At 46.1% G+C, this 23,902-nt stretch overlaps 1 protein-coding gene across 3 annotated transcripts; it reads left to right on the top strand.

Annotated features, from left to right (window-relative positions):
• The first annotated feature begins 16,256 nt into the window (after nt 1-16,256).
• Nucleotides 16,257-23,688, top strand: LOC125739453 (uncharacterized). 3 transcript variants are annotated; one of them, XM_049009591.1, is made up of 2 exons: nt 16,257-16,492; nt 16,891-23,688. In XM_049009591.1, the coding sequence occupies exon 2, from the start codon at nt 17,094-17,096 to the stop codon at nt 22,866-22,868; it is 5,775 nt and encodes a 1,924-aa protein (XP_048865548.1). In that variant the 5' UTR covers nt 16,257-16,492; nt 16,891-17,093; the 3' UTR covers nt 22,869-23,688. The 3 variants fall into 3 exon arrangements, with proteins under 3 accessions (XP_048865548.1, XP_048865549.1, XP_048865547.1); XM_049009592.1 differs by having other exon boundaries at nt 16,257-16,508; nt 20,645-23,688; XM_049009590.1 differs by having other exon boundaries at nt 16,257-16,508.
• The last annotated feature ends 214 nt before the right edge of the window (nt 23,689-23,902 follow it).

Here is a 23,902-nt window from a genome sequence, read left to right as displayed (position 1 = left end):
ATATCCCAGGAGGCACCAGGAGCAGGACGCCAAGGGCTCCCTGGGGGGGCGCCAGTCTGTCACAGGATGCACACATCGAGAGATTTAGAGATGCCGCTTCAATGTACCGCATGTGTTTTGGTGCGTGGGTAGGAACTGGAGTCTCTCGGAGGGAACTTGTAAATTCCCCCAGACAATGAATCAGGGGTGGGACTGAAAGCTGATTGGCCCCCAGGCCTGCTGGTGTGAGGTCATAGTGCCACCTAAGTGTCTGCTTTCAGGATATGCATAGACCTTGAGGATTGGTCAGGGATCACGGCAGCTAAACCGGTCCCCGGGTTTGCCGGTTGTAAAGTTTGCCGGGGTGCGAGGATACGATACTCATTTGCATAACATAAAAGCTCCCCGGTAATTTTTATATGTGCCCCATAGGCATGCCACACAGTTTAAGAACCCCGAAGTAAGCTACACCGTTGCTACACTGTTGCAATTATTGCGTTTCCTTATTATTTGCATTGACCCTTGTTGCTAACCGACATCCAGGATGACCCACCGGGAATCTTCCCGATTCTCCGGATTATCCACTCCGACGTTAGATCATGCCAGTCTGCGCTCTTTGCCCTGCCGCACCACATGGGTGCTGCTTACTGTTGCCGTGTCACCTGGATCTATTAGTTAGGGACCGTCTGAAATGCTTATGAAGAAAGCATGTCCTCTCAGAGAAGGGCGGTTTAACGTGGTACCAGGCTCCAGCAAATGATTAAAAAGATAGCGGTGTTTGATAAGGGACCGTTTGAAGTTTTCCGTTAAATGTGTATCGCTATCCTATTAACGTTAGAAAAAAAAAACAGTTTTTATGAAGTTAATGAATCCTCCATAAAACACACACACACACACACACACACATACACTCATTAATGAAGACAATGGTAAAAATAAAACAAAGGCCTGCTTTTAAGAGCAGTGGATTTTTCTCTGAAGGTAAGAACAAAGAGGAAAATGGGTTGTTGGCTAGCGGATGCCAGTAATAGAGGGGTAATGGGGATGCTTGATAAAAGTATAAAAATATATTTGACGTGAAGAGCTGAACGGTAAACGGAGGTAATGGAGAAGAGACACGTTAAGGCTTAGGAAACCATCACTAAGGGGGTCAGGAAATGAACTGAAATCAAGGAGCGTCTGATGCGAGAGAGAGCAAGGCCACGGCGATCCAAAGTACTGCTGGATGAATGGTCCAGTGGATTTTCCCAGCTTGAAGCAGACTGCATGTGTCCTGGGGGGGGGGGGGGGGGTGATTAGGGGGCATCTGGTACTTCTTTGCGGCACCTCCAGCCGGTTGTCCAGACATCGGCGCTGACAGTGTGTTGGGGAATGGTGTGAAACGGACGTGTGTAGTTTAAGGGAAAGACTGAAGGATACAATAACACACACACTCAAGGTCAGTCTGAAAATGCTGAAAATTAAGACAGTTCAATACATTTAATAGCAGCTGTCTGGGAGAGAAAAAGCGTTGTGATTTGCATAGAGGTTGTTGGCTAATTATAATCATATCTGGGTCATGGAGCTACCTTTACAGCCTTTAATGGGATTTTTTTTGAGTGTATATGTTTTTCAAGAACAAATTACAGCCCGTGGTATAAGGGGTTTTTATTCCGGCGGTGTTGCTATAGAAACCGCGAGAGCAAGATTCTGGCTCTTTTGAAGGATCCAATCTTTCAGGAAAAATAAAAGTTTTCGGAAGATATGGCCGGCATTTATCTCCCCGCACAAGATTTACTGTATGACATTCTTTTAAGAATTCATACTCGGTTTAAAATATTTGAAGAGGGCTAGCAATTCCATAAACTTTAAAAATGTGCCTTTAAGAGCATGTAAAACCTCGTCTGTGTATAGGCGTCTGAGAAGCGCTCTCACAGAAACGCAGGCCGTCAGCTTTGGTGTCCTTGATATTCTCTTTAATGAATCAACACTGTTTATAGAGCAATAATTTTCTCATGCCACATTTCTCTCTATTGGTTTATTGTTTGGATGTCTGAGTCATTTTAAAAAAGTTTTTTTCTCATTTTACAACATTAAACATATCTGTGTTTTCCGAAACGTGCTGTCAGCTTTAGAGAACACTTTATCTGCATGAAAGATAGTATGATGGAAATGAGAAAGCACGAAGTTGAAGATTGCTCATCCGGAAATATGCTTGCAAATATATTTATTTTGTGGAGACAGACACGGGACTTTATTTTTAATCTACGGTTCTCGTGATCGTGGGGGTGGTTAACGATTCATTTGATGTCTACATTTATGTCAATATGGACAAGACGGGATCCGGTCACGCAAGAGCTGTTTGATGCGGAAACAAGCCGCGAGTCCTGCTCCACAGACTGTAACTAAGTACCACGTTTATCGCTTTGAATAAAGTCACGGCCGTCATCGGTATTACAGCCCTTCATCACTGTCATTATCTCATTCTTTGGTCCTCAAAGGATCGACAACAATGCATTGGTAGATCGTAGAAAGATATGGTGTTGGGAGAGTTTCAGATATAATTCTTTGTTTTGTTGCATGATACTCATGCCATCTGGAGTCTAACATAACCACCCGTAGCTCTACAAGTAGAGTATTGTGCGAACGATGCAAAATATGTGGGTTTAAATCCCGGAAAGCACATGTAAATTATAACCCTTTACCGTTCCCTGTACTGTTACTTCGCTTTGGATAAAAGCAGCAGATAAACGCATATGAATCTGGATCAGATGGACAATGCCCTCACAAACAGACGCCTAGAAATTAAAAGTTTTAAATGAAAATGATGTGTCTAAGAACAGTTCAGTTTTCAAATCGTGTGATAACACCCCCGCGCTTCTCTTGGAGGAACACGAGATCTGACCTGGTTCGTTTAATTTCTGCAGCATTTTTCTCTACAGAAACTTAATTACATTGTTTTAGTGCGCATTCTTTCTGCGGAAAAGCCTCTCTGAAGATGCTCTTTGTTGCATTTTTCTTTTTTGCTGAATGCAAAAGCGGCGCGCTGACCCGTTTTGTCATATTTTCATTGCTTGTCCCTGGGCGCCTCTGGTGCCCGTTTTGTCCTGCGCTCCGCGTCTCCAGCCGCCTTCGCGACAGGTGGGCGATTCCCTTCCGCAGCGGCAGCGGACGGGAGAAGAGCAAAAAAAAAGACTAAAATATGAGGAGCGGAACCAGTTTCGTTCATTACTGTTCCCACAGTGCAGTGTGAGAAAATAGAAGCCAGGATCTCGAGGGAAATCATCTAATCAGTGGCAAGCTTTGACCAGAGTGATTTATTTCTCGAAGTACACTTAAAGTGACAGCTGATTTAATGCAGCACACGCTCCCTTCTTATGATATCGTTAAGGTAAGATTATACCCCTGGCAGCTGGTTTACTCTCTGTCACATGGACTAAGAATTTGGCAGAGAGGATTTTGGGGTGGGATTTGTGGTCTTTGTTGCTTTAATTAAATGTGGCTACATCAATGTAGCGTGCCTCTTGGTGAACTAGGTATCCCATAATCCCGGTTTAGGGCTGTCAGATTTAAATTCGTGCATCTGCTGGAATTTGTGTGCAGGTTATACTGCCCCCTTTTTGTTTAAAGTCAAACCGCACCTGAAGTTAAAACATGAACTTTGTCGAACTGCTGGTGTCTCCTTTGTCATAAAGCCACAGAACAGAACCCTAAATGGTTTTGTGTCTCACTAGTCCTGCCAGTCTCTGAGTCTTGCAGATGTATGGGTATGATGCTGTGGATTGGATTCCCTTTGCCGAAAAACTCCCACGTCCATGAAGGCACACGTGCGCAAGAACACGTCAAATCCTGTAGCCTAGGAAAAGGCCAAAATATGTAGCTGGCAAGAAACAGATACTGGAGAGCCTCAGTCCTGCATTAGCACGCTTCCCCCTGGTGCTCAGTTCCTCAGTCACTGAGGCAAGAATATCCATGCATTTGGTATGAGAGCTGGAGGAGAGCCAGCCTGGAGCCTATTCCAGGAACCACAGGGAATGAGGAGGGACGCCCTGTATGGGATGCAGGGCACGCACCTGTCGCCGGACTGTGAGAGGAATCCCACCCAGTCAGGGAGAGAACATGCAAACTCCAACCGCACATACGCACGCACTAACGAACCGACGAACACACACATGCATTTATATTCATATTTTTGTGGGGACCGTCCATTGATTTCTATGGGGAAAACTCTAATCCCAACTATATGATAAACTTAACCCCTATCCAGTCCTAACCTTAACCATAAGTAACCAAACAAAATTCTAAACTTTTGGCATTTTTAGTTTTTTGATTAAACATCAAGATAACAGGTTTTTATCACATTGGGGGGGGGGGGCATCTGGTCCCCCACACAGGGGCGCCGCTAAGGGGGGGAAAGTTGGGACAATTCTAAGGGCCCACGCCCTTTAGGGGCCCCCAGAGATCTGAATGGGTGTGGTAGGGGGGCCCAACCTCATATTTTGTCATAGGGCCCAAAATTGCTAGCGGCGCCCCTGCCCCCACAATGTGACACCTTATAGCAAAAAAAAAAAAATAATTAATAGAAAGCATATTAGTAATATGTACTAAACAATGCATATTAAATAAATGAAAGTAAAATGTATACATTTACTTTCTGGCAAATGTTGCCTTTTTACATTAGTGTTTTGGGTACGTTTGCTTAAGTCCGGATTTACGTAAGTTGGTTTTACATAAGTCCAGAGCGGGCTGTACATTACAAAGCAGCCAAAGATATTCCACTCAAGCAGTGTTTCATTGGCATTTAGCTTGGAGTGGAATTCGCAGCCTCCCCGTGACACACCTTTAAAAGCCTCCCATAATGACTGACGTTTGATTCATTGGGGCTGTCAGAGCTATTATGAAAATCTGTCTTGATGCACCACTGCTGTTTTGCCCATAACAACACAAATAAATCTTCACGGGACAAATTGATTGCGTTCGTTGTCACATGCCACCAAGCAATTTTGCCATTACCCACTTTATACGCCGTGGCGTGACTCTTAATTTCCTCAAGAGTACAAAACAAAATTCAGAGCTGGTTACAAAGGAAGCCCCAACGTTAAATATTAGCAGGTATTAACATAATGTACCCACTTAATTTCAGCTTAGGAGTGCGATTTAAAGGGGTCCGCGCCGCAGCTGAGAAGCACTACTGAACTAATTAAACGGATCAATGGGATAATCGTATGTTAAATTTAAATCTTGCTGACCTTATACTCGTGTAGGTGTGAACCTTCCATCAAATCAATCCTTTAACCCATATGTGACCTGCCAACCCTCCTGGTTTGAAGAAGGGACTCTGACTATATAAAGACCAAAACTAATTAGCGATTTCAGCGGCTTCTCCATTATAAACCAAGATAGTGTAATAAAATATGTGCACAGATGTCACGCGCACGGTGTCCTCTTTGGGAGTTACAGCACACACTGGAAGAAGCGCCCGTCTCTCGCGTCTGCACCGAAATCACATAACCTGAACGAGGCAGATGTGTTTGCCCCCCCCCCCCTCCCCCATGGCGCTGGCTCCGCCCCTCTATCACTGCCACGCTGTGGCCGCCCGCAAGGATTTCAGGTGCTGCTTCCTTACTTTCTTCCCCGCGGCTTCACATCACCGCATCCCCCTGACGTTTTTTTTTTTTTACCCTGGAATGACTGATAATGAAAGAAACTTGTGTTTTGTTTCCAGCGAAAATGTTTGTGCATATAAGTTTTAATTTACATGACTTCCTTCAGAAGCCCTAGGGGAGTCCCCCCCCCCACCAGTACACTGACATCACGCTCAGGCGTGGTGGAGAGTCGGGAACCACATGGGGGCGCCGCATCAATCGTGATGATAACGAACGACTGACGTGGAAGCCTCCGGCGGATACATGCCAGGCTCGACTGGGCTGTTGATTTTCCTCCAAAGATGGTTCTAGAAGCTCACAATCTTTCGCACTGCAGGGTTTAAATAGAAAGCAATAGATTTACAGAAAATTAAAGATGCTCTGTCATTTTGTTGTTTCTTGCTCTACGATAAACGAGATCAGACTTTCATTACAGTATATGACCCACACCTCAGCTGGCTGAAGACTTGACTAGCTGCTGCCATGCAAATCTCATCCTTTATGTGTCGAGCTGTAAGATCGCAGTGGGCCCCCGCAGCTGGTCGTCATTCGAAGGTATGACCCCTCAGGGGTAAATGAGCCCCTCTCCTGCCTCTCCTCCCAACTTCTCCTCCCTGCCTCTCCTCCCTACCTCTCCTCTCTGCCTCTCCTCCCTGCTTCTCCTCTCTGCCTCTCCTCCCTACTTCTCCTCCCTGCCTCTCCTCTGCATCTTCGCCAAGGAGCATGTGTTGCCCGGGGCTTATCGGACCAGCGTTCCCTGTTCTTGTTGTACTTTTGAGCAGCACTGTGATGACAACCAGGCTTTAAGCACCATGCTTCAGCTTGAGTACCCTTCCTCCTCTCTGGCGGAGAGAGGAGTCAAGCAACGGGGGGTGGGGATTGGGGCTGAGGGGGTCACGTTTGTTTCCCATCTCTTCTTTTTCTGATGTTTCCATCAGAGATCTCACTTTTCTTTGTCATCTCAGCGTTTAGCTTTTTTTTGTTTGTTTTGTTTTATCTTACTGCTGAAAACCTATTTATGTGGTATTTTATTATTTAGTCTGCAAATACTCTGCGCTGTTTTGCTAAAGACTCCTGAAGAGTTTTTGTTATTACTGAGGCATGGCGTATCGCTGAAAGGCTTATGAAGCAATAAAGAAATGGAGGCCTGTTAGAGGATCATACGGCTCAATCCTGAGGGATCCGTTTGGTGGAAGAGCTGATGATAAGGAGCAGGTTCCCTCATCACATGTGTGGCCTGCAGTCGACACGTGAGCAGATTTCACCTTGAATTGTTGCGGGATATTCCGTGGTGTTTAGATGTTTCATTTTGCCGCTGCTCGATTCTCCCGTCAGTGAGTCTCTGATCTTTGGTCGTTCAGTCGGTGTGCCGTTCCCCAGATACTCCCCTCCTTCTCAGTGATAGCAGCGTTACTCTGCTACTGCCCAAAGATTATACTGTCTCCCTTCGGGAGAGATACCCTGCGCAGGTCACACGGACTTCCCGCTGTGAACCGTTATCCTTAACAGATCGCTGCCTGGGCTTTCTGAAAATGCTAATTCACGTTGTGGCAGAACCCCGCCGTGCACAGTGACACCATGCGGTGCGTGGACCCCACTGAAGATCGGCGCCTGGTATATTTGGAAGCGTTATTTACTATTTTAGCTCCTGCCTGCTGAAGTCGGCATGTCCCGGCATGTCCCAGAAGATGCCAAAGTCTCCCGGCGCTGTAGAGTCCATGTGGCATAATCTCATATTCATATCGTATATTATCACCCTCCTCCAAGAAGACTTTTCAAATGCAATTCCTACCATTACTTGCACTTTTAAGGAAAAAACCGTCCCCAAGAATAGAAACAGCAGAACTTTTCTCATTTCCATGGCCAACAGCTAAACACATCATACTCTTCGACCCAACCACGGAAAAGTATGTTTTATATCTGTTACATGTCAGACTTAAATATATACAGTATACTTCTTGTTAGTGGGAAATTAATATTTAACATTATGGATAAATCGTTATAGCAACATGTAAAGAGCGGCCATATTGACACCCAAGTCGTGGGGGGATTTCATTAAACTGAAAGGCCCGAATGTATTTGATTCCCTAGGAAAGAGCCCTATCCATTATTTACATTTCAGATCTCGTGTTTATCTTCCGCTGGAGAATCTAATTCTCAAATATAATTGATATTCACTTTGAAGGCAAATAGTTCAAGGGGATGTTTCAGTCCACAAATAACATCTCATTTGCGGGATTTCAGGCGCTTTGGGGTGCCACTCGATAGGGAGAATGGGCCCAGCATCGCTGGTGACATGCGGTCTGTTTCAGGCTTATAGTTGAGCTCTTCTCCACGTTGCTTCAACTTCGCTGCTTATTTTGGAACGGCTGAAAGCTGATTCCTGGACGAACACATCTCCTTCAGTTTCAGTTTTGTACAACCGTTCCTCATTTGGCAGCTACCACGGTTAGCCATAATTTGGAAGGTAATAAAAAAATATATTTTCCAACCAATGCACCGTTTTATGGCCAAATATTCAATCAATATCGCATGCCGGCGTGAGAGAGATCTTGAAGTAGAATTTTAAAAAAGTTTCGCTAAAAGTACATCTTGAAGGGAGGCTGAAGTCGTAAGCTCAGTCATGGTCTCCCCTAAGCTACCAGGATTTTTCTTTAAAGACCATTTTGCTTAACAGTCTGGGATGTGTTTCTTCCGTTAGCAGTTTACATAGTTGGATCCATTCAGTTACATGGTTCCACCTATATAAGTTGCTAATGTAGTTAGCAACTATATTTTTGGGAAACGCACTCCTGGTTGTTGGAACGGAACTCAGTGGCTAAATGAGCAGTTTTGTTTATGTGCAGATGGATAGATGGACTTACTGTACAGTGATTCTCCAAAAATAAGGTGGATAGACTGTTTGACGAAGACGGATATGGGTGTGATTGTAGTCCTTGGGTTGTCAGTGTCTGTCGTGCTATCTTGGTGTTCAGGACCATCGATGCTGCCTGTTTCTGAGCGGGATTCTCACAACAGGGCACAGAGGTGGTAAATCACTGGCAATAAAGCCAGCTTTTCAGGTCCGTCTGGCTGAGGCTCCCTGAATCATTTTGCAGATCTGCAAACTCTTTTCATGGAGATGAGCGTTCACTAAAAGAGGCTGGTGTAGACTCCTTTTTTGTTATTCCAAACAGGGACCGAACATTTCAGCTCTGGTGATTTTCTGATAAGTTTGAACCGCTCGAGAATTGACACCATGACACTGTCAGTCCCGAAATGCACCACTCTCGCTAAGAGAACCGATTTGTTCACTAAGCTAACAGACACAACACTCTGGGTTGTGGCCTCATTGGGTTGCCTGGAACGCAGGTCTGCACAAAGAGGGAGAGATCAAATGCAGGGAATTATTATGGTTTCTGAGGTAGCTTAGGATGCAGGCGCAGTGATTGAGAATGACTTAGTGCATATTCCTGTCAGGGGTGCTCTCTGTGATCTGACTCCGCTCCCCCCCCCCGTGATCAGCTGGGTGGGGCAAGGCAAATGCGATGGCCCAAGATGACCCCGTCAAAATCTCCTTCCAGCAAAATTGCCCCCTCTCACTGGAGTTCACTCAGCATGCAAACCTTTGATTTTACACAAAGAATTAATTAGTGAGCGTGCCTTTGCCCGATCATAATTAGCACTTTTAATATGCATTCCTTCGTGCCTCGGAATCCAGAAGTTGATTCGTCGTACTTCTTAATGAGTCCGGACAGCCCCCCCCCTCCCCCCCCCGAACAGACCTAACTGTTCAGTTAAATCTCAATGTTTATTTACATATTTATTTATTTCCATCAGGAACAGATTAAACATTCATGCCTTGTCTGCTGAATGATTTATGGTAATGATTTAGGCTGGCTTTTTACCCACGTAATTACTACAGTTATAATTATTACATTCACGCCGCCGCTAAGCTCCACATCGCCGTGTGTACTGTGCAGTAACATAATATTACTGAGCACACAATTTGTATTAATATGCATGTTTCATTTAAAGGTTGGGTTTCAGGTGGAACATTCTGGAAACGAGTCTCTGATGTCGAAAACCCAGTTTGACGATTCTAACGCGTTGTGAAGCCTTACTTTTTCCTGCAGATGTTTAGTTTGTGTCGTGAAGCATTTTCGGCTCGGAACTGGAACTACGACCCCGTGACCCTCAACCTTTCACATGTCACTTTCCGGAACATTCTGATCAGAGCGGTGCGTAGCCCAGAGCAGAAACCGTGGCCCACACACAGCTGTGATCCAGGGCATCGGTTATCAAACTTCTCCCAGCGACCTCTGCTTCTCTAACACCTACATATGGGTCATTGTCACGGAACATGAGGAACCCGTTACGTAAATGTGGAACAGAAGCGTGTAACATGTAAGGGTGGCGGGATGAAGACGGCGTGTCGCGGGTCCTCTGGTATGACGAGGGCAGCTCAGGCGTGCCCACTAGCCCCATCACACTGACCACCCTGATTACCGTCCTCAGTGCGTATCACTCGCCATCGTGCCAAGTCTTTGAGCATGCCCAGATGATAAACCCATTGGCCAGGCCCCCACGTTTCCTGGGAGCACATCTCCAGGGCCCATTTCAAATTTTTTATTATAACGTATAAGATTAAACACCCTGGGGGGGGCCTGAATGTTTCTCTGCCTCAGATTTCACCTGAGCTAGCTCTACAGCTCGCTAACCCCCCCCCCCCCCCCAGGATGCTACAGGGTTAGGGTCGAATGCCTCTAGCACCCCCCCCCTCGTGTTATTGACTTAAGGGCTGCGTGAGCTGTCAGATCTGGTCAGGGTGCTCGCCGGACGTTGCAGTGATGCAGCGTCTGTGCTGTCGCATCAACTGCCCGCAGCTCCTTGGCCTGCCTTTCACCGCCATACCTGGGCCTTCGCATCACGTGTTCACCAGGTCGCATGTGCGCCTGCAACTCACTGCCGGTGCAGCCCAGAGGGCCTGCTTGGAAGTTTTAGGGCGACACTGACCATCGATATTTCTTGCTTTTTCACTGCGTGTGACAAAACAGAGCCTACTGGTCATTCACAATCAGTGTGTGCTGCTCTAGAAAAACTGCATCTTGTAATTTCACATAATAGACAGGAAAATCACTTGAAAACAGCGTCGGCCAACCCAGCCAGCCACTTAGGGTGCCACCTAGAGGGGGGCGCTGGTTCTGAAGTTTGCCTAGGATGCCACATGTGCTTCCATCAGCACCGCTTGAAGATAATGTTAAATAAACTCAAAATCGAAGCATGGTTTTGGTACAAAGTTTCACTTTTTAAAAACTGTGCTATAATCATTTTTTTGTACAGATGATAATGAAATGCTGCACACTTTCGTCAAGCGCCTTGAGGCGACACTGTTGTTAAAGGCATTGTATAAAAATAAAATTAAGTGAATTGAATTAAAAGGAAACACTAGATTTTTAAAACGCTGGATGAGGTCTCTTGATCCTCGGTCTCCCAGCCAATACCGTGAATGTCATCAGACTTCTTCCTGCTCAAGTGACCCTCCATCAGTGTCACTGTCACCTAATTCTGACCGATTTCGAGGGTTCACAGTAAACACCGTAGCGAGGCAGTGACCCTCTGCTGCAAAAAGGGTAAAAAAGAAACACTTTCCAGTTATGTGAGCTCTTTGATTTGTGTAGGAGAAGGGCCACACGTGGTGAAACAAGATCCAGGACTTCAAATAGTCCTTTGAAACCTCCATTGAAAATGTCGTCAAGGCTGGGCTGTGCCTGGAAATGCTCCAGAACTGTATGTTTTGTGAGGATTGATATTCAGAATAAAAGCTCCTTGCCCCATCGAATGCATGTCTCTGAATTTCTGAGCAAGTCTTCCAGTAGATTTACCTCCCGGTAACTGCTTACTGGTATGTGTTACTGTCTGTTTGCTCTCCGCTGATTGTCAGAACATCACATTGAACTTGTGTACCAGAAAACAACTGTAGCCCACTTTGCAAAATGGCTCCTGTTGGCTGTTTTCTTTGTTTATTGCCTGAGCAAGAGATAAACAAAAAAAAAACAGTTAAATGGAAACTAAAGACAAGAGAGAAATATTTTATTACATTTGAAGTACTGTATCTGTGGTTACTTTATAGATAAAACAGAACAAAGAAGTTCCAGGCTTAGGTGAATTTATCTGTTTTTACCCTATGCTGGTAATTCATCTTAAAAATTAAGAAGGTACTTGTCATCCAGTCCAGAATGCAGTTCAGTTGTTCTCTATGGCCACGCCCACCTCCAGGTGAGTTTAACTTATAATCACACACACATGAATCAGTTAATTTATGCTCATTCTGGTCCACATATTGTATTCTTCTACCATCTGAGTATTTCTTCGGTGGGCTGGGATTTTTAACCCCATTCTGATCTCCTGGTTCTCAGGTTTCCTTCGATTTTCATTTGATTTGGCATCGTTTGTTTTGTTCCGGTCCTAATGTCTGCTTCTCATTCTGACGTCGCTTTGCGTCTTGCTTCCTGTTTGTCGATCACCTGACCTTTTTCCTACAGTCTCGCCTTCTGTCTGATCCATTTCAGCCGGTACCCGAGTCCTTCTCCCTTGCAGGCAGAAGCCCCAGTTCTGTCAGCACTGAGGACTCTGGGGCTCACCTGTTGAACAGGAAATATGATCAGGTAGAAAACTTGCAAGGAGGGTGGGCGTGGTTTTGCGGCGGTCCTCCCCACCCCCCCTCCATAAGGGAGAAATAATGTGCATTAAAATGACCATTGTACAAGAATCCCGGTCGATGACTTTTACCAACCTCTTAGACAATTCGACCACTGCTTGTCGATATGTCCAGTGGCCATAATAAAGCTTGTAATAACTGCATATATAACTGCATTGCAGTGTTTAAGTTGACACTGGCTGATGATTCTGCTCAATCCCGGTTTTACCGCTTATGTAAGACTTGCATGTTTAACATCATGACTTTGGATCATAGTCCGGCCGCAAGTCAATTCCCCAGCTTGGTGGAGAGAGACAGGCTCTCCTCTACTGTCTGCGCACATTCCCTGCTGTCCCATTTCCTCCAGTCCAAACAGAGGTGCCCTAACAGTGGGATACTCCTGTCTGTGATGGTGGGGGGGGCGCTGACACGGACACGCTCTCTATTCAGCCTGGCCCAAACATAACGGTTGACATTTATGGCCCTCTTTGCCTGCGGCCGCTGCCCGGACCGGGGTCGCAGGAGGCTTTCAGACAGCTCACTTCAGCAGATCCTCCTTCTGGTGTCCCAGCTCGGCCACTGAACTCCGCAGTGCCGCTTGCTACACACTGCCGTCTAACACTTTCACAGTCCCCCTTTCCTTGCTTGTCCTGATGCCGTTTTTTTTTTTTAGGACCTGTCTACCTGATTTAATCTCCATCTGGGGGCCTTGATGCATCTCCCATTTACTGAGGGTTTATCAGGTTTCTGATAGTGAAGTCGGACCTCCATGCCTGTGAACAGCGTGGTGCTGGTTTGACTCCCATCCTTGGCAAAACATTTCTGTTGGGCCCTTGACTTTTAGGGCCTGAATTCCCTAAAATACTCAAAGAGTATCAGATATATGCCCTGACCCTATGCTCTGACCTCCAGCTTCAATTGTGTGTATATATTTGTGTGTGTCTCATAGGAGAGCATGATGGGATATTCGAAAAGACGCATTCCAATGTGCTTGCGCAAATGGCAAATAAAGCATCATTTCAGATTCACTTCTTTCTGTGACTGTTTCCCCAACCTGTTTCAAGAGCTCCTCAGTCTACATTCCTTGGTCTTACAGTGAAACACTGAGCTCTGTTGTTCTAAAACCCCAAGAAATTGCCACAGACAGATATCGGTCCCTGAGCTAATTGTGTTAGTCATTAGGGTAATTTTATGCACGTGATTTAATTCTAGTTTGTCACAGCAAAGGGTTTATACAATATTCATCATTACCCAAATTGCCTACTTGCTTCAATCTTTTTCTTTTTTCTTCTTTAAATACATTTCAGAACCACCACAAATAAATTAATCTATTCTAGGAGGAGGAAGATCACTGTGAAATCAGCATGCGGATTTTAATATTTAAAAATGATTGATAAATCATCTGTAATTCTTGCTTTGGTTTTATATTTAATGACGGAAATTGAATAAGCGGCTGGTTTTGACACCCAAACCCCCACACCTCTGAGGATGTCAAATCTCTACCTTAAAAACCCCGCAGAGTGAAATATGTTGATTCTTCAAAAGAATTAATTTGTGCTTTAAGTGCCCCAGGTGGAGAAATGAGGGCCAGGCCGCGGGTGAATGTTGATGTGTCATTAATATGTTGTCTGGGCAAATTTATCCTGCTTGTTGCCGGATATTTTATTCATGAGACGGGGGCTGTTCTGCTCTGCTTCACAGATTACTAGCAGACAGAAGATGGAGGAGAAATTAGAGGTTATGACTTACAGCGTTTCACTCCTTTGCCCGTCACACCACCATGGAAAGAGAGGCAGATTTCACAGTCCTGGTTTTAATGTTTTTAGGAGTGATTAAGCAGTGTGAATGGGATGACTTTGCATACAGTACAGCATCTTTAAATGCCCCCACTTAGGTTTCTGCTCAAGGACCTGCAGGCTGTCCAGTTTGAACACTGAGACCACGTAACAAAACAACGGAAGAGCTGTTTTTTTTCCCTGCTTTGTCCGGCTGTCGAGTGTATTTCCGTAGTGGGATACTTACCTCTCCGTGTCCCCGTTTGGCTTCTGTTATCAGCCGTGATAAATGAACGTTTCGGGCCAGCTAAATTTCGAGTTTAAAGAGTTCCCCCTTGAAGTTCGGCGCTCAGCTCGAGAGCTGGTTGGGGTAAAAAAAAATTTCATCGCTCAACCGTGAGGCGACGTCAACAAAGAAAAATGACGGCAGGTTTGTTTCACTTCTTTATTGGTTGTACGTGTCAGCATGAGCAATGAGTGTTGGAGGACGGGCATCGCTGTTGTGGGGAAACTGGAAAACAAACCCAACAGTCAAGCGAGGTAAGGCAGAGGATCAATTCTGAGCTTTAGAGTGTCACATTTTCCTTGGATTACGAACGATGGCAGTTAAAAGAGAAAAAATAGAGTCTCCCGCCACAGCCTGGGGGCAGCATTTGAAATTTCCAGCTCTTGTTTTTATTGTTTTTGAATCTCACAGGAACCCCTCCCGTTCCTCAGAATTGCTCCATGATCTTACACAGGCGAGCTGCACACTGGCAAATTTCCACGGGGCTCATTCAAATGTGACCGTTCCCGTCAATTTAAACTGCCACGTTCAGCGCAAAGTGCGCTAAAGGGACGAGGAAAATGTTCAAGAGCCAGAAGCAAGACTAGTTTTTTTTTTTTTTACAGCCATGACTTTATAAACAGCTCAACGTGCAAATATTGGTTGGCAATGTCTAATCCTAGTTTTTTTTCCAAACGAAAAAAAGACTTCAAAGCAGTTAGCATATAGGCTTGCAAGGTGCACATTTTTTTCCTGACCCGTCATTTTTATGCGGAAAAAAATATCTTCATTCAGGCTGGAGGGGACTCTGTCTTTGAAGTATGAGAACATAAAATGTTTGGTATGGACAAAACAGACTAATTAAAATAAAGAGTGACTTTGTGTTATTGCCAAATAAGCCAAAAGCAGTTCTTCAGTTTAGTCACCCATTCTTCTAAATCAGCAACGTAAGATATTTACTGCTGTATTTTTATATAATTATGTCCAGAGTATTGTCTCATATATTCCACTTTGCAGTTATGAAAAATAGCCTTGGTTAATCATCAGATTCATGCAGTCTGTTTATATACACTGCAAAATCAGCACTGTTAATTTAACACCGCCAGTGTCCACGGGAACACCGTGTGCGTTCACTTAACGCTGCAGACTGTTACGCGGAGGATTCGCATGTTCAGAACAAAAAAAGAAATAAAACATCATTCCCAAAATAAACACAGGTCATACAGGGTGTCTCAAAAGCCACGAAAGGAGGCTGGAGCCCCGGGGAGTACAGGATACGGCCCTTTGCTCCAGTAGCAGCTTTTCAGAAGCATCAAAGATAGTATTTGGCTTTAGAGACCGCGAGGACACTCAGCCTGAAACAGGGATGACCTTAACGTCCATTCTTTTCTGTTTCTTAATATAACAGAAGCTCACGCTCCTAGATTTAACAGCCGAGATATTAGGTTGACACATTGAGGGCATGATGAAAGTACAAATTTATGAACGGGGTGTTGGGGGGGGGGGGGGGGGGGGGGGGACGGGACGTACGAGTTATAGCACAGGAATTTCCAAAGCAGGGCTATCCGTCACTCATCTCGCTAATTGAAATGCGACAACAAGTGTTCCTTTGGGACGGAGGAAGTAATCAGAGCAGACTTCTATATATTAAAAAAAGGTTATTTAATATACAGATAAATAGCCTGGCACTGCGACTCGGTACTTGGTGTCAGAGCTGCACAGCCCCAATGCTGTTGGATTGATTCCTGCCCCCATCTCTCTGCGTGTAGTGTGACTTCATGGGAGCATACTCTCCACGAGATCGCATGGATTTTCTCAAGTTTCCTCCCACGCTTGGAAAACATGTGGTTTTGATGAAACGCTGTCTCTAAATTGCCGATAGCATGTGTGTGCGTGCGTGTCCCGCATTGAGCTGGCGTCCCATCCAGGGTGTGCTAAAGGGCTGCGGGTTTAGTCTGCCTGTTATGCTCAGCTCGCACCCTGCGAGTCCCGCCCAGTTCCTGCTCTCATTGGACGACTTCGCCAGAGACACGTGACCAATAGGGACTCTGACTGAGGCAAGCGTAAACTGGACGTTATCCCCGCCATGTTTTTCCTTTTCTTCTTTTAGAACGCGGGTTTAGTCATATCGGGAAGGGAGCGATATACCGCGCTGGGAATCTTTGATTGTGTGCGTTCAGATACCCGTAAGTTTCTACATGTGCATTGTACAAGAGTGTTTATGTTGGGATATTATATACAGTTAATCGGAAATGAGCCCCTTAAGTGCGGCGAACGTTTTATTTCTAACTTGCTGCGTAGATTTATGTTGCATTTACCTCGGATGTCATGCAATGCCTATGTTTATTTTAAACGGTTTATATTTACATATTTATTTATCTCAACAAATCTTATTTATATTACTTTGTGTATTATGATTGTTTATCCTGTTAAACTTGCGGGATGGCCGCTTAAAGTTACCGTAATACAACGTCGAAGGTAATATTGTGAACTGTTTATTTGATACTGGACTCTGTATGTATAACGGATTTATATTCTTTATTCTATTTTTGTTATTTCTACTTTCAGGACCACACACACATACACATACTAGTACAGAGCCCTTGTTCCAAGCCTTTATTAAAGTTCTGGAGAATATACTCTTGGCATCTTCATTGGATGTACCACAGCGGCCACACCTATCTCACCAATCAGTAATAGTAGGCTAGTTCTGCACAACAATTTTTGGTCCTTCGAGCCGGATACGGTGGCTACTGTGGAAGTTTAGAATAATGTTCTCCGATCAGCCTCTTGGGGAAGCTCAGCCTACTAATACCAGGCCCAGGCGGCACACACGTCTGCCAGCTAGATTTGATGATTATGATGTCTATCTCCCAGCTCATGACAGACCTCACTCCCCGATGCACATGATGGGCCATATTGCTAGAATGCCAGAAGAATACCATGATATGGAGAGGGCAGCCAAGATGACCCCGCTCGAGTATCAGCAGCAGTATGAACAGAGCAGTCCCATACCTAGGGTTTGCCCACGGTCAGTCAGCCAAACACCATATGGAGGACTGATGCAGGATAGCACTCCTTCTCCACAGCACAAACAAGGAACAGAGGCATCCCCAGAGATATTAGAAGCAATTAATCAACTACGGCAGGATAACCATAGACTCCAGCTAACTATGATGCAGATGCAGAGACAGCTCAGTGTCCATACCCCACAGCCCACCCATATCAGTCAACAGCCAGTACCTTCTGTGCCACACACCCCCTTTGCGCAGCCACCACACCAGGAACTGGATCGCCATCTACCGGTGACACATGAGTCCACTAAAAGGCAAGGCAAGTGGGCAGAAGAGGATGCAGAATGGCCGCTGCCGCCCCCTCCAGTAGTACATGAAGCACTTCAACCATCACCAACCACTGAAGTGCCACAGGGTTTGGTGGAGGAGCTGACTGACTGCCTCAGACGATTGGGGAGGGCACCGCAGCCAATGTCATATGAGAGGCAGCATCTAACTCCAGTCTATTGTGAACCAGAAGGTTGCTCTGAATCAGAGTCACAATGCAGTTATGATGCAGTAGCACCTAAACATGTGCCTATTAGCCCAGAGCACCAACGAGAAATAGCTTATCGGGGCCCTAAGCCCACGATCCCATATTTCACTAAGGGGGACCCGAGAGAGTTTGCAAGACTGAAAATAGCCCTTGACAACATCCTGCCTGAAGATGCAACGGAGAGGTTTAAGTACCAAATTCTAGTAGATCATATCAAGTTTGAGGAAGCACTCCTCATAGCTGACTCGTATATGAACTCCAAGCAACCCTATTCAAACACTATGGCCTCCCTCACAGAGCATTATGGGCAACCTCATCAACTGGCCTTGAGGAGAATTGCTGAACTGATGGACGCTCCCAATATCCGCAGTAGTGATGCTAGTGGATTTAAGAAGTTTGCCTTGAGAGTGAGGGCCTTGGTAGGCATGCTTGATCAGCTGGGGGAGAGTGGGCACATCGAGCTCCAGTGCGGCTCACATGTCACTCGGCTGTTGTCCAAGCTTCCACAAGACATGCGGGCTGAATTCAAGAGATATCTATATCCGCAACATGTCCGTATTCCTACCCTCCTGAACTTTGCAGATTGGCTAGAGTACGAGATAAGGATCCAAGAGAGTGGATATGATTTTGCCCAAGCTGATGGAAAGGGTGATGGAGACGTGAAAAGGGATAAACATAGGCTATTTAAACCTAATCGGACGGCAACTATTCTACATGGGGCAGACCAAGTGGTGAGCATCTCTTCAGCTGAGCCCCCTTCGGCTAGCAGCAGTAAGCAACAAGATAAGAGCACGGCATATTGTCCCTACTGTGTTAATTCGCTACATTACCTGAACCAGTGTGGAAACTTCAGTCAACTCACAGTAGATCAGAAGACCACCTGGGTGAAGAGCAACAGGAGATGTTGGCGTTGTGGTCGCTCCCATCAAGCTGCACAGTGTCGTCTAAAGATGACCTGTAAGAAATGTAATGGGAAACATCTCGATGCTCTCCATGAGCTCAACACAAGGCCAGAAAAAGGGAACAGCACATGTCTTGTCAGCTCCGCTAACGAGGTCCTCTATTTAGATAGGCGAGCAGGTTGTAGCCAAGTGCTGTTGAAGGTCAGCAAAGTGATACTGCGCAATGGAGAACACAGTCTGGAGACTTATGCTATCCTAGACGATGGCTCGGAGCGCACAATCCTACTTCCTGCTGCTGCCCATTCCCTTAAACTTCAAGGGAATCCCGAGGACCTTGCTCTGAGAACCGTACGTCAGGACATTAGAGTTATTCATGGTACATCAGTCACATTCACTATATCCCCTGCCAGTCAACCACAGAAGACTTTCAGAATCCAGGGAGCTTTCACTGCTGACCAATTGGGCCTAGCGGAACACACTTACGCCGTGAAATCACTGCAAAGGAGATACAAGCACTTAAGGGGTTTGCCACTTCAAGCATTTGATAATGCCCACCCTCTAGTGTTGATTGGGTCCGACTACCCCCACTTAATTACACCAGTGGAGCCTGTGCATTTAGGACCACCTGGGGGGCCCGCAGCAGTAAAGACCAGGTTAGGTTGGACTCTCCAGGGACCTACCAAGCTCATTCAGCAGCAGCTCCAACCCACGCAGTGCTTGCATGTGTCCACCTCCTCACCAGCTGCGGAGTTATTTCAACAAGTTGAAAGGCTCTGGCAACTGGATGTGTTGCCTTATAGGAATGAGAAGCTTGTTACCAGATCCAAACAGGATCAGGAAGCTATGAGGCTGCTGGAGGAAAAAACATCACGGGTAGACGTAGAAGGAGTCCAGCGTTATGCCACGCCATTGCTACGGGTAAGGAACATGCCCAAACTTAATGCACCAAAGGAAGCTGTGCTAGCACATCTCCGTAGCACAGAAAGACGCCTGCTCAAAGAGCCAGAGAAAGCAGCCTCCTATTGCGCTGAAATGCGAAAGTTGGAACAAGCAGGATATACTGTTAAGGTCTCGGAGCAGGAGCTGAACCAAACCAGTGAATCCTGGTACATACCCCACCACATTGTGAGTCATAATGAGAAGAATCGGATAGTTTATAATTGTTCATTCACCTACCAGGGTAATAATCTTAATGACCTGCTTCTGCCTGGACCGACCTTAACATCCAGTTTGTTAGGTGTCCTGCTGAGATTCAGGGAACATTCTGTAGCCTTCAGCAGTGATATCAAAGGCATGTTCCACCAAGTGAGATTGCTCCCTGAAGACAAGCCTCTTCTTCGTTTTCTATGGAGGGACCTACAGAAAGAACTACCACCCAATATATATGAGTGGCAGGTTCTCCCTTTCGGTACCACATGTAGCCCATGCTGTGCTACCTTTGCTCTCCAGAAGCACGTGTTTGACCATAGTCAGCCAGGGGAAGACCTTCAGATAGCAGTGGAGCGCTGCTTCTATGTGGACAACTGCCTGAAGAGCCTGCCCTCCAAAGATATAGCCAAACACTTAGTCGACCAGTTGCAAGCAGTGCTAGCTGCAGGCGGGTTTGAACTTCGTCAGTGGGCTAGTAACACTCCTGAGGTCATTAATCATTTGCCAAAGGAATTAAGGTCAGACAACAGTGTGCTGTGGCTTAATGGGTCAGGGGCAGACCCTCAAGAGCAAGCCTTGGGACTTCGCTGGTCATGTCATTCTGACACCCTAGGATACAAATGTCGCCTGGTGGAATATCCCATCCCTACTATGAGAAATATATACCGAGTGCTAGCCAGTCTGTATGACCCTTTAGGCTTCCTTATCCCCTTTACCACTAGGGCCAAGACTTTGGTGCAGCACCTGTGGAGTAAGCAGAGAGAATGGGATGACCCATCCCTGCCAGATGATGCCCTCCAGGCATGGTCGGCATGGGTAGAAGAGCTTCAGCATCTCCCACAGGTAACCCTGCCTCGCTGTTATGTAAGCCCTGCAATCGACCGTTCCAGTAGTCACCAAACTATACACATCTTCTGTGACGCTTCGGAGCGAGCATACGGCTCTGTTGCTTACCTACGGAGTGAAGGTACCAAGGGACAAGTGGAAGTGGCATTCCTGACTGCACGATCAAGGGTGGCCCCCAAGCGTCAGCTATCAATGCCACGATTAGAGCTGTGCGCTGCATTGACGGGCAGTCAACTAGCAGCACTTCTGTTGAAGGAACTTACCATAACTATACACGATGTGATTCTCTGGACTGATTCCACGACCGTGCTCACCTGGCTCCAGTCTGATTCGTGCCAGTTTAAAGTGTTTGTCGGCACCAGAGTGGCAGAAATCCAGGAGCTGACAGATGCTGGAGCCTGGCGTTATGTTGATTCGGCCAGTAACCCAGCAGACGACATAACCAGAGGGAAGACCTTGAGGGACCTGGCAGGAAGAAACCGTTGGCGAGATGGACCATCATTTCTGTTGCATTCTTCAGAATTGTGGCCCACCAAACCAGCTCAGGGTGGTCAGGGAGATTCCACTGAACTACGGAAACCCACCTGCATTGGTCTAACCAAGGTAATTACTAACCCCCCATTGCCAGATTATGAGCAGTTTTCCTCCTTCAGGAGTCTGGTCGAGGCAGTCGCCTTATCCCACCACGGGGCGGCAGGTAATCATCCTGGTCCTTCCGCTGAAGACTATCAAGCAGCAGAGAGAGAAATTCTTAGGCAAGCTCAGTTGGACAGCTTCATTGATGATTACACCTACCTGGCAGCAGGGAAACTGGTATCCTCTACTAGTCGGCTGGTCACACTAGCACCAGAATATGATGCAGCAGTGCGGTTGATCCGTGTAGGAGGTAGGCTCCGCCACAGTGATCAGCTCGAACATGATGCCATTCACCCAATAGTCTTGGATCCAGCCCACAAAATCACTAAGTTGATAATCCAGGACACAGACAAAAGCCTTAAACATCCAGGTGCAGAACGTCTCTTTGCAGAGCTTCGGCGGAAATACTGGATCTTACACGGACGAGAAGCTGTTAAGCGGCATCAACGTTCTTGCCCCGACTGTCAGAGATGGCGAGCGAGCCCAACTGTACCTAAGATGGCAGACCTACCCCCTGCACGACTGCGGTTGTTAAAGCCCCCCTTTTTTTCAACAGGCGTGGACTGCTTTGGGCCCTTCATGGTACGGATTGGGAGGCGCAACGAGAAACGTTGGGGGATATTGTTCAAATGTCTGACCACTAGAGCTGTCCACGTAGATATTTTATCCAACTTGGACACCGACTCATTTTTAATGGGCCTTCGCCGATTTATTGCCCGAAGAGGAAAACCAGCAGAACTCTTATCGGATCAGGGCACGAACTTTAAAGGAGGTGAGAGAGAGCTCCATCAGACATTTCAGTCATTGCACCCCATACTACAACAGCAATTAGCTAAGCACCAGATCAAATTCCGATTCAATCCCCCTGGCGCACCTCACTTTGGAGGGGTCTGGGAACGAGAGATCAGGTCGGTCAAGGCCGCATTATATACCACAGTGCAAGCCCAAACAGTTACAGAAGAGGTCCTAAGAACGGTTTTAGTTGAAGTGGAAGGGATTCTAAATTCCAAGCCACTAGGCTATGTATCAACCGATATTGCTGATCCTGATCCAGTTACCCCAAACCTTCTGTTGATGGGGCGGCTTGACCCGTCATTGCCTCAGGCAGTGTACACTGAAGCAGAGCTACTAAGCCGCCGTCGCTGGAAGCACTCACAGGTTCTTGCAGATCAGTTCTGGGTTCATTTCATTAAATATTATCTCCCCGCACTCCAGACTCGTTCTAAGTGGCAAAGGGATGCCCCCCCACTGCAGCTGGGTACAGTAGTTTTGATAATGGACCCGCACCTGCCAAGAGCACTCTGGCCAGTAGGCCGTGTTACCAAGGTCATCCCAGGAGTGGACGGACGAGTCCGAACAGCGGATGTTCAAGTGAAGGATCACAATTACACCAGGCCTGTTGCTCGACTTATCCCTCTCCCTGCTATTCCAGACACAACTTCAGACCCGGACAGCCCCTTCTGAATTATACAAATTTGACAATGCAAATTTGGGGGCGGCTGTGCTAAAGGGCTGCGGGTTTAGTCTGCCTGTTATGCTCAGCTCGCACCCTGCGAGTCCCGCCCAGTTCCTGCTCTCATTGGACGACTTCGCCAGAGACACGTGACCAATAGGGACTCTGACTGAGGCAAGCGTAAACTGGACGTTATCCCCGCCATGTTTTTCCTTTTCTTCTTTTAGAACGCGGGTTTAGTCATATCGGGAAGGGAGCGATATACCGCGCTGGGAATCTTTGATTGTGTGCGTTCAGATACCCGTAAGTTTCTACATGTGCATTGTACAAGAGTGTTTATGTTGGGATATTATATACAGTTAATCGGAAATGAGCCCCTTAAGTGCGGCGAACGTTTTATTTCTAACTTGCTGCGTAGATTTATGTTGCATTTACCTCGGATGTCATGCAATGCCTATGTTTATTTTAAACGGTTTATATTTACATATTTATTTATCTCAACAAATCTTATTTATATTACTTTGTGTATTATGATTGTTTATCCTGTTAAACTTGCGGGATGGCCGCTTAAAGTTACCGTAATACAACGTCGAAGGTAATATTGTGAACTGTTTATTTGATACTGGACTCTGTATGTATAACGGATTTATATTCTTTATTCTATTTTTGTTATTTCTACTTTCAGGACCACACACACATACACATACTAGTACAGAGCCCTTGTTCCAAGCCTTTATTAAAGTTCTGGAGAATATACTCTTGGCATCTTCATTGGATGTACCACAGCGGCCACACCTATCTCACCAATCAGTAATAGTAGGCTAGTTCTGCACAACACAGGGTGTCCCCTGCCTCGTGCCCTGTGCATTCTGGGATATGCTCCAGGCTCACCATGACCCTGCACTGGATCAGCAGTTAAGGAAGATGGATGGATGGAAATTTATTTAAGTGGTGTAACGAAATCCAACAATCTGTATGTTTTTTTGCCTTAACCATCCAGCTGAGTATTTACAGATTGATAATCACCTGGAATACAGCTTTTTTT

This window comes from Brienomyrus brachyistius, chromosome 3, assembly GCF_023856365.1.
Source record: "Brienomyrus brachyistius isolate T26 chromosome 3, BBRACH_0.4, whole genome shotgun sequence".
Classification (NCBI taxonomy): Eukaryota; Metazoa; Chordata; class Actinopteri; order Osteoglossiformes; family Mormyridae; genus Brienomyrus; species Brienomyrus brachyistius.
The sequence above is the reverse complement of the archived record's forward strand: the minus strand, read 5'-3'. Positions and strand labels throughout refer to the sequence as shown.